Below are 12,702 nucleotides of genomic sequence, written 5' to 3'. Positions count from 1 at the left end.
TTAAGTGAATGTAAATGTTAAAGTCATTTAGTTTATTGTCCCGTGGAATCACAGATTCCGACTAAGAAACTTGTCATTGATTTTAAAAACATAAAGTTCGCTCAAAGTTGAATATTTATATATATATATTTAATAATAATAATTAATAATAATAAATGTCTTTTAAATTTTTTTAGAAAAATAAAATTACAATTTATGAGAGATTAATATTTCCTTTTATAAAAGATTTTGTATTATTTTTTTAATTAAATTAATATATAATTATGACATCATCATTATGCAAAGTAAATGATAATTTAGCTTAATGATGATGTCATCATTTTAGAGGTTTATTAGACTATATATATATATATATATATATATATATATATATATATATATATATATATATATATATATATAAAGTGGCTATAGATTTCACAGAACACATACATCTAATTTATTTGCATGCCAATTTCACATGAAGAAAAATATGCTTATTAATTGGTGTGCGTCTTATGTTTTCATGGAATCATTCTATGCGTTATTGCATTCTTACTGAACAAAACTCACTATGTTACAAATTATAATAGATTATTTGATATTTGATTGATGGTAACTTTTTATATTAATTTAAATAACTTTTCAATTAATGCTACAATGAAAAATTGTTCAAGTTATTATTCAATTAATTCAACGGTTAATTGCATGATAGTTTGAACAATGAAATATATAAGCCTAATTAGCATATATAATACGTTTCTGCTCAAAGGTGATGCGTGATATGTATAATGCTTTTGTTTAAATCATTATGGAACTCTTTACGTGCTCATAATGACTCTAAACTTAATATATGTATCTAAACTGAATATGGATGACTTTGTATTTACATTTGGATACAATAAAGTATATATTAGTTTACAGGTTTCTCATGTTGTTGGAAATGGTTGTCTTGAGGGAATCTGTATTATCATTTAATGGTAATGAGAATGTAAATCGAAATAAGTGAAAATGAGATCTACAAGCCACATCAATGTTGTGGCACCAACATTTATGCCACATTTCACGAGACATAATGACTAGATTTGTGAAAGATGAATTTCTGCCTCATCTTATTTTCTCATATTTTGAACAATGTGTAGAATTTATATAGGCGCAAATGACCAAATGAAATAAGAAAGGTGCCACGCGAAGTACTGGATTATTAGTATTATGTGGGTATTTTCCTTTGGGCATTGGTGGTCATAAATCATTCAGTATAGACACTGATGATTTTACTACACCATATGAAATCTGGTCATGAAAAAAACCCAGTTTATAATATTTTACGAGTTTAAGTGATGTCTAGCCGAAATAAAGCTATACAATACTAAACACGAAAATTGGACTTCAATAAAAAAAAACCATTAGTTTCCCCTTCATTGAGTACCCATAACGATATAAGGGTTACCGATTTAATTTCCCGTCTAACAGTACCAGAATTGTCGAGACACATCATGCAGAGTTTCTTGAAAATGCTAATAACAGTGGGAGCGGTTCATTTAAAAGAACTTAAACAAGTGTCTCGAGATGAGACACCAATAATTCATGTGCCCATCCGATTAACACGCCACTTGACACCTCAAATTACTTCTCATGATCATCCAATTAATGTCGAGGTAAATAAATAGAACCACGTGACTAATGTTGAACCACAAGAAACTCAACAGTTGTTGCGCATGTCACAACGATAAAGGCAGCCCATGAATTATGGCGACTATTATATATATTTGAATGAGGCTGATTTTGACTTAGGGAAATTCAATGACCCCGAATCATTTGAAGATGCCATTACCCATGACCAATCAGCTCATGGGGGAAGCAATGAAAGATGAGTTGATCTCAATGAGCAAAAGTGACGTTTGGGGACAAGTTAAATTACCAAACAAAATTGTTGATTAAAACTCTTTTGGTTTCAAAAGGGTATACTCAAAATGATGGTATTGATTATAAAGAAACTTTTTCTCAAAAGTGTCGAGAAAAGACTCCCTAAGGATCTTAAGGCCCGATTAGCTCATTCCGACTTAGATTTACACCAAATGAACGTCAAAACATTTCTTAACGGAGATTTACACGAAGTCGTGTTCATGGACCAACCACAAGGTTTTAAATTTAAAAGCCATGAACGTTTAGTTTGTAAACTTGAGAAATGTATTGATGGGCTTAAGAATGTATCTCGCTAAGTGTATTCAAAGATAATGAAGTAATGAAGAAACACAACTTCATTAAAAATCAGGTAGATCACTAAGTGTACCTCAAGATGAGTGGGAGAAATTTTATTTTACTTGTGCTTTAGGTTGATGATATCCTTTTAACAAGTAATAATGTTGATTTGTTTCATGAGTGAAAACTTTTCTATCTAGAACTTTGACACGTAAGATCTTTGTGAAGTTTCTCATGTTATAAAATTGAAATTCGTCAAGATTGAGCTAGTGGGATGTTAGGTTATTCCAAAAGGCATAAATTGAACATGTATTCACTAGGTTCAATATGCAACATTGCTCCCTCATGGTCACTCATGCGGTTAAAGGTTGATATTTTGAGTCTCATTAAAGTTCAAGAACTGAAGTTGAACATGAGGAAATGAGGCGAAGTCCTTATGCTTTCATAATAGGAAGCTTAACTTATGCTCTAGTTTGTACTCGACAAGATATCGCATATATATCTGGTAGGTTGGTCAGATTTAAAGTTACTCCTGGCCTATATCACTGAAAGGTTGCTAAGAAAGTATTTCGATATCTATAAGAACGAAGGAGTAATACAAATTAACTTATACTAGATCTGAAACCTTGTAGTTATTAGATACTCAGATTCAGACTTTGCGAAATGCAAAGAAACTAGTAAGTAAACTGTGAGATATATTTTCATGCTGTCAAGTGGTCCCATTTATTGGAGAATAAAGATCAAGTGCTAATATTGACCTCAACAATGATGGTTGAGTAACTTTCAGTGTATAAATCGACATGTAATTTAATGTTGTTGAGACACTTAATCATTGGACTCATAATTGCTAAGTCCATATCAAGGCCATTAAAGATTTACTGCGATAATAACGCAATCATGAGCTTTTCGAACCATACGTAACAATTCAACATAAACTAATTTATACCTCGATACAACGTATTTATATGTACGCGAATGAGTGAAGGAATAATTTATATGTATCGAGAACATTATAACTTATGAAATGCTTGCAGATCAACTAACTCTAGGTCTACAACCCAAACGATTTATGAGTCATTTCGCTAAATTGGGGTTTTATTTAAGAACTTACGTAATGTTGAAGTTAGTGTGAAATTTCATGATTACGTTTAATTTTAAAATAAGCGCTATAAGTAAATATCCTTCACTATTATGTCTAGTTTGTCTATTATTACTTCAACTGTGCACACTTATGTTTCATTATAGACAAACTTATTTATGTACCACATTATGCTCTTGTCATTTCAGATTTTCGGTTTAAATGAATCATACATTTTATATTATCACCATCTGTATAATTGATGGGGTCCCGCATCAAACGCGACACGTAAGGCTGTAACTTTTTACTTTGGTGCTATGTGAAATTATGATGATTAACATAAACTTGGCCAACCTAACTTTCAGTTTATGTAAAATGGCAATTCGGTCAAGTGGGAGAATGTTAGAATAATCCCTAATGTTTGTGACCTTTTACCATTTATACCATAATGTTTGCCTTAATGATAACTAATACCCTAACTAACTTTGGCGGTTATATGATGGAAATAACCACCATAACTATAAATAAATGGATGTGGTCATTTATCAATATGTTGTTCATTATGTATTCTCTCAAGAACACTAATAAAGAAATCCTTCCATCAGAATAAGAACATCAATATTGGAATCGACAATCTCTTGTGGCTTCATCATTCAATCTTGAGATCGGTTCTACAATCAAGTAAGTCTACTTTCATATTCTTATCATGATGTGATTATGGTGTACATCATGTATGTTATGATGTTTTAATTCGACAACATGCACAAAGCTCGATAGTTATATTTGGGAATATATAAATTTACAACTACTTTATAACGTACGGGATCATAAATCTAGTCTCTATCTATATCTATATCTATATCTATATCTATATCTATATCTATATCTATATCTATATCTATATCTATATCTATATCTATATCTATATCTATATCTATATCTATATTATATCGTGTGTAATTGATAATAGATATCGGTGTCTTTTACTTTGCATAGTAAAATTCAATGCTTAGTCACCACTTTACAGGAAGATAATGCATATACAAATTTTTAAATAAGTATTAACATAGTGATTGATATCCTTTTAATTATTTAAATTTATTTATTATATATAATTATAATTATTTTTTATGCTCCCTGGTTATAATAATAGCCCACGTAATCATACCCAAGTAATTATCATTCCCTGGGTATAAATTTAGCCCATCAACAATAATTAATGTGAAGCCCGGCCATCCACCATATAGAATGTGGTTCACAACTTCACACAGTGGCAGATCTAAGAATGCAAGTCACTGGTGTCACTGGTTAAGGTCCAATCCTTTTTTTTTTTTTTTTTGGATGGCTTATATCAAGTGACAGATGTAAAATTTTGTTTGTACGGGGGCACAAACTTTTTTAAAGGATTTAGACTACAAAAATTACACATAGCAACTTTTATATACTAAAGTGTGACGACCCGGAAATTTTCGACCAAATTTAAACTTAATCTTTATATGATTTCGACACGATAAGCAAAGTCTGTAACGTTGAAATCTCAAAAACTTGAACTGTTTCATGAAACCATTTAACCTTTGACCATTCCCAGTGATTCACGAACAATGGTTTGTAAATAAATATATACATATATATATATATATATATATATATATATATATATATATATATATATATATATATATATATATATATATATATATATATACACACACACACATATACAGACATATAAGATTCTTAAACATAATTAATATTATATGTATATTGTAATACATATATAAAATGAATAAATATTAATTATTGAATATATGTTATTATATATTAATAAATATCACATAGTTAAAAAAAATATGTAATTGTATTATATTAAATTGAAATTATAAGTTAAAAAAATCGGTATAGTAATATTATTATTAATATCAATATTAATATCAAAATTAGTCCAATTAATCTAACATACAAATATGAAACATGAAATATATAAATTGTTATGTTATTATTTTTACTAGTAATATTATTATTATTAATAATATAAATAATTAATATAAATAATATAATATTATGATTATTATTGTTGTTATAACTAATAGTAAAACTATAATGTTAGTTATTATGTTAAATATTAGTATTAGATATGATTATTATTAATGTTATTAGTATTCTATCATTGTTAGTATTTGTATTAGTATTTTATTAATATTATTATCTATGTTATTATTAATATTACTATTAACCTTATCATTAAGATTATCATTATCAGTATTATTATTATTTAATTGTTATTCTTAAGAATAAATTATTGTTAATATTATTAGTATTATTATTAAATCATTTAATTATTAGAATTTTTGATATTATTATCATTATATTAAATTGTATTATTAGCATTATTTATATACTTAATATTAGTATTAATATTGTTATTAATACCTGTATATATTCATTAATGCAGAGTATAATCAGATACATATAATTATACATACACCAAAAATAGATATAGATATATATATATATATATATATATATATATATATATATATATATATACGTATACGTAAATGTGGATGTATAAATACATGTATATATACAGTTGCAAATACAGCTAAATCCCATTTTTGTTTCAAGTCGTTATCCCTTTTGTTTAAATTGTCTATCTGATTTAAATATATACGAATCAAATCAAAGTTTCAAACAAAATCTGTGTGATGTAATAATCTGCTTTTCAATTTTTTTATTATATTTTTTTTCTTTCGTCCTTCCAGCTTGATTTTCTTGTCGAGTAATCTTAGCAAAAAAACAACTTTAATCACTTCTGGATACTGTATCAATCTTTCACATACGCGTTATATATATTATCAAGTGTTATTATTGTTGAGAAAACAGAAAAATTAAAACGAACATAAATGTCTTTCTCTGTTCGTTTAACTTTTTACCCAAATCTCAAATTCGTATTAAATTTCAAAATCAAACAATGCAGTCTTGTTAGGAATCATCAAGTCGACCTAACTGCAAAATTTGAGATCTTAATTTGCGAAATCAAAGGTGAATTTACGAGTCAAAGTTTGAGTTTTAAAAAGTCAAACATTTTTCTTCAAACGAATTCAAGTTACCTGTTATGATTCCAATCCAATTAATGATTTCATAAGTTTCCTTAAACGATTTACAAACTTTTTTGTGTAGAAGTCATTAGTTAAAACAGTCTAAAAATTTGAAAGCAGTTTGGTGTTCGTCGTGGTAATTTCAGAGTTGCTACATCTTATAATTTTTTTTCAAATTCTTTTCTGTTAGTTCCAAATTCATCACATATAATCGTTCTGTTTCATTTGAAAGTTATAAATCCAAATTTAAATTAGATATTAGGATTACCTCTGGTCGACGTGTAAATTAGGAAGAAGAAGATGAAGAAGGAGATAATGATGATGATAGTTAAATAAATTTAGGGTGGGAGTATTTCAGGAAAAACAGAAGCAGCTGGGTGGTTTGTGCGTGTGTTGGGCAAAGGGGAGGTCTCGAGTTCGAGTTGGGCAAATCTTTTTAGAACGATTTCTTCTAAAGGGTATACATTTTTATTATTATTTATTATTATTATTATTGTTATTATTATTATGATTATTAGTATTATTGTTATGTTACTATCATTATTAGTAATTGTTATTATTACAAGTATTATTATTATTATTATTGTTATTATTAGTATTAGTATTAACATTATAACTATTATTATTTGTATCAAGTATTATAACTCTCTTTGTCATTAGTATTAATACAAGTATCATGAATATTAGTATCATTTTAGCATTAGCCTTAACTATTATTATAATTTTTATTATCATTATTATTAATTAAATAATTATTATGAGTATTAATAATATTATTATTAGTATTAATCTTATCCTTTTAGTATTATTATCATTATTATGTATATTATTATTACTAATGATATGAGTATAATTACTAATAATATCATCTTTATTATTAATATAAATATTAGTATCGTTATTATTAAACTTATTATTATTATCATTAGTTGTAAAATGGATAGTTTTATATAAAAATACCTTACAAGAATATTAATAGTACATATCACTATAATTTTATTATTAAAAAGATAGTAACTACGCTATATATAAAATGTATCAATTAATATATACATATATATTTTATCATATATAAACCTAATATAAATTATTGTTATTAATATGTTATAATGAAAGATAAACACTAGTTAAATAAAATATGTAAATTAAATATATCTACATCTATATAACAAATAATTTAACAAGTATATTATTATTAATAATATATATATTTATTCGATTACGATTATGTGTGTTAATATTTATACAAATGATATAGGTTCGTGAATCCGAGGCCAACCATGCATTGTTCAGTATCGTCATATGTATTTTTACTACAAAATACAGTATAGTGAGTTTCATTTGCTCCATTTTTAAAAGCCTTTGCAATATATATATTTTTGGGACTGAGAATACATGCGCTGCTTTTATAAATGTTTTACGAAATAGACACAAGTAATCAAAACTACATTCTATGGTTGGATTATCGAATCGAATATCACCCTTTTTTATCTGGTAATCTAAGAATTAGGGAACAGAAACCCTAATTGACGCGAATCCTAAAGATAGATCTATTGGGCCTAACAAACCCCATCCGGGTTACGGATGCTTTAGTACTTCGATTTTATCATGTCCGATGAGAGTCCCGTAATGATGGGGATATTCTAGACGCGTTTTGTTAATGTCGATTACCAGGTGTTCACCATATGCATGATTTTTATCTCTATGCAGTTTGTGCGAAATGCCTGATATCAGATGATGTTTATGAAAAATGAAAATAGAAATCTTGTGGTCTATTAAAATGATGGAAATGAATGTTTACAATAAACTAATGAACTCACCAACCTTTTGGTTGACACTTGAAAGCATGTTTATTCTCAGGTACGAAAGAAATCTTCCGCTGTGCATTTGCTCATCTTAGAGATATTACTTGGAGTCATTCATGACATATTTCAAAAGACGTTGCATTCAAGTCATTGAGTTCATCAAGAATATTATCAAGTCATTTATAGTTTAGATATTTTATGAAATGGTATGCATGCCTGTCAAATTTCGATGAAATGAAAGTTTGTCTTTTAAAAACGAATGCAATGTTTGTAAAATGTATCATATAGAGGTCAAGTACCTCGCGATGTAACCAAATGTAATGTATTCGTCCAGATGGATTAGGACGGGTCACGACATAAAGTATTTTTCTAACGACAACATTAAAGTTGTCGTAAACACACTAAAATATATTGTGCATAGCGGTTAATTATTGTTTTTAAATTGACGGTTTTCAATTGTAAAATTGTATGGAGTACAATACTTTTAAGCGTGAATTCTCAGAGCGGTTAAACAAATCATATATTAAAAGTTACTTTTAATTTTTTTTTTTTAACAAAATTTGAAATGTTAATTTTTATAAACTTGACAACAAATGATATTATATTATACTTTATACTTATATACTAAACCTCCTCCCATTTTTGGTCGTTTCAGTTTTAACGCATTTTCGTTTTGAGTTTACGTTCACACTACAAACGGTCCTCCAACTTTCGCACAAATTACACAACAACCCCTCAACTTTACACTTTTTCAGGGGTAAAAAACGTAAATTTATAATTTAATTAAAATAAAAAAACCTTACTCCACCCGAATTTATAACGGGCCATATCTTCTCGCTCGGTGCGAGTTAAATTTTTCCGAGGCCACCGTTCAACTCGAAAAAATCTCACGAACCCAACGGGACTAACTATATGCAAAACAGACATCGTTAAAAAAACACTAAATAACGGGCCCTATATTCACGCTCGGTGCGAGTTAAATTTTTCCGAGACCACCGTTCAACTCGAAATAATTTTACGAACACAACGCGACTAACTATACGCGAAACGGACATCGTTAAAAAAAATAAATATTTCGGGCTATATTACATACATATATATACATATACAACACGACTAACTATACGCGAAACGGACATCGTATATCCAAATTGGACCGCGCGTCGAATACAACCGCAGCAACGCGCGGTCGGATTTTTTCTAGTTGTTGTCTATTTGTGTACATGTGGTATATGTGTTAATTCGACCCCTTGTATGTTCTTTTCACCTAAATACTTTATATAAATGCAATACACTTATTTGTCTTTAAACTATATATAAATGTAATGTTATATACTTGTTTGTCTTTAAACTTTAAACTATAATATTTTTATTTATGAACATTAATGTATTTACTCAAAGTTTATTTATATATTTTTTCGGAAAAAAAACCGAAATTAAATTAATAAGATTTTTCACAAGAATGTGAAAAACCAAACAATACAACATATATTAACTGGACTTACATACACTATGTCCATATGACGAAACCGATATAAAGATCAAAAATATAAACTAGCAAAGGGGATTACAAACATTTTACACTCCATAACACTTTCCTACCCATTGAAACCAACACTATTGTCTCTTACAACTTCCTTAAGTATTAAATTTCACACTCCAAGGATGTCAATTCAAGATAATGTTTAGCAACCTTAAGCTTATGCCATGTCTTTGAATCAGATTTGAGATGTCTGCATAGCTTCAATATCACAAACACGACCCATCTTTGAAATTGAAAAGACCCAATAACAAATTACCCACCTCAAAAGGAAACGGATTGGGGACCCAATGTAACAACTTCTTGCCCCAACTTAGAGATTTATGATCCAAACGTTTTCTAACTCTCGCAAGTAAAACGAACCCATCCACGCAACAATCCATTATCTGTTAGAAAATAAAAAGATTGGGATCAGAAAAATATCATCATTTCCCGAAATAGCTTCCACGATTATAGGGCAAGATCAAAGCCAACGTTTCTTTCTGTTTTAACATTGATTCTTAGGCTCCTTGCCTAAAATAGGCTATAGAGCCGTTGTATTCTTTTAGCATAAATAGGCAGGCTCCACAATGTAAAATGTATCAATTCTAGTTTATCATTCATATAGAAATCAAAACGATCAACACTTTTACATTTGTTCTTATTGTTTTCATCATTATTATCAATCAGAAAACATGGTATCAGAGCGGTGTTGTTGATCTTGGATCATAACAAACACATACAAGCTCAAATCATTTACCAATTTATCTGAAAAACATCATGTCTGGAACAGACGATGTTCAAAATCAAAATAACCAACTTATCACCGAGTTAACCAGCCAATTGGCTAAACTGCTACAAACCAACAATGAAACACAAAGGTTACCTGATTCTTTGAAGATCAGTGTTAGCCTTAACAACACAAATTTTTCACTTTGGTCAAGAATGATCAAGGTTGCCATCGGAGGCAAGTCCGAGACCCTCCTCAATCACCTTACTAAAGATCCTCCAGAATTAAACCGACAAAAATGGAATCAGGAAGATCTAATCGTATTTTCCTGGTTGATTCAGAACATCGAACCTCAAATTGCTAGCAATTTGACTCAATTTCCCACCACGAAATCTCTATGGGAAGCCCTTATCACCACTTACAGTGCCGGTAAAGACAAATTACAGACCTTTGACCTGCACGTCAAGGCTAATAATATCAGACAAGAAAACAGATCAATTGAAGAACTGTGGTTACAAATGCAAGGCATTTGGGGTGAAATTGAAATGAGGGATCCAAACCCTATGGAACACCCAAATGACATCGTGAAGTACAATAACATCCGGTCAGAACAAAAGTTGTTTCAATTTCTCAATGCACTTGACCGGAAACATGACAATATCAAACGGGAGCTATTACGGTTGGAACCGTTACCCACCGTCGAAGCGGCTTACGCAGCCATTCGAAAGGAGAGTGCTCATCAAACCATATTCGGCACTAAAACCGATGGTACAAACAACTCTGGTATCGGATCCGGCCTATTAGCACCGTCATCATCCAAATCCAAAGAAACCGAAGGTCAAGGGCTCATCACGAAGAATCATCGCCGTCAAGATCAATCAAAGGAACACCTCAGGTGCACCGAGTGTGGCATGAAACGTCACACCAAAGAACAGTGTTTCCGAATCGTCGGGTACCCCGAGTGGTGGAACGACGGCCACCGGAAAGGAAAGGCAGCGGTTGCAACGGCAACGACGGCGGCAACCAAAGGTAGTCAAGAGACCAGCAACTCCGGCGCCACCGCCGTCGCACAAGGCGGATTTGGGTTGATGGCGGCTGGACCACCTTCATCGGGTGGTGGAGGTAACTTAGGTTTAGGGTTGCAACCCGTAAATTGGGAACAAACGGGTGGGTTGGGTATTTTAACCCCAAATAGATTTAATTTATTTCACATAGACCCCCCAGATATTGCTAGTTCCCATATTAATCCCTCAGGTGACTTAAGAGATCATATCAACCCTTCAGTTGGTAAAAAGTTACCTAGTAGACCTTCCAGAAATATAAAACTTTATGATCAGTCCCATACACCTAAAATTGAGAAAAATTTGCAAGGACAGTCCTTTTTAACTAACGATGTTTTCTCAAATAAAAATGACGAGTGGATTATAGATTGTTGTGCCACCGACACCATGACGTTTGACAAAAATGATATTTATTCAGAGTCAAAGCCAAATAAAACTAAAATTAAAACGGCTAACGGTGGGACTGTTCAAGTCAAAGGAGGGGGAACGATCCAAATATCTCCAACAATAAATTTAAAAAATTGTCTTTACGTTCCCGCTCTCTCACACAAATTATTATCTGTTAGTCATGTTACCAAGGAACTTAATTGTACCGTTATATTACATCCAACGTTCTGCATCTTGCAGGACATCAGAACCGGGAAGATTGTTGGTCGTGGTACTGAAAGAAATGGGTTATATTATGTGGACGAAGTTACTAGAGATGGTACAATCATGCTAACTCACGGGACTTCCAATAGACAAGCGTGGTTGTGGCATCGACGACTTGGCCATCCGTCTGCTAGTTATTTAAAAATTTTATTTCCGAGTCTTGTTTCGAATAAAACTATTGATTGTGAAACTTGCATTTTAGCTAAAAGTCATCAAAGTACTTTTAAGACTAGTAATACTAAAACCGAATCTCCTTTTGCTTTAGTTCATTCCGATGTGTGGGGACCCGCGAGGGTAAATGGGGGACATAACATTCGATATTTTTTTATTATTTATTGATGACTGCACACGTATGACGTGGACATATTTTTTGACCAACAAATCCGAAGTATTTGATAAATTCACAATTTTTTATGCCATGGTTGAAACACAATTTAAAAGTAAGATACAAATTCTAAGATCCGATAATGGCGGTGAATTTGTCAACACTCAAATGAAACGTTTTTGTGAAAGCAAAGGTGTTGTTCACCAAACCACGTGTCCTCACACGCCACAACAAAATGGTGTGTCCGAAAGAAA

At 30.5% G+C, this 12,702-nt stretch overlaps 1 protein-coding gene across 1 annotated transcript; it reads left to right on the top strand.

The window, feature by feature from the left end:
* Positions 1–10,461: 10,461 nt before the first annotated feature.
* LOC139854647 (uncharacterized) lies at positions 10,462–12,462 on the top strand. Its single transcript, XM_071843941.1, has one exon. The coding sequence runs from the start codon at positions 10,462–10,464 to the stop codon at positions 12,460–12,462; it is 2,001 nt and encodes a 666-aa protein (XP_071700042.1).
* The last annotated feature ends 240 nt before the right edge of the window (positions 12,463–12,702 follow it).

Source organism: Rutidosis leptorrhynchoides, chromosome 1 (genome assembly GCF_046630445.1).
Source record: "Rutidosis leptorrhynchoides isolate AG116_Rl617_1_P2 chromosome 1, CSIRO_AGI_Rlap_v1, whole genome shotgun sequence".
In the NCBI taxonomy this organism is placed as follows: Eukaryota; Viridiplantae; Streptophyta; class Magnoliopsida; order Asterales; family Asteraceae; genus Rutidosis; species Rutidosis leptorrhynchoides.
The sequence above is the reverse complement of the archived record's forward strand: the minus strand, read 5'-3'. Positions and strand labels throughout refer to the sequence as shown.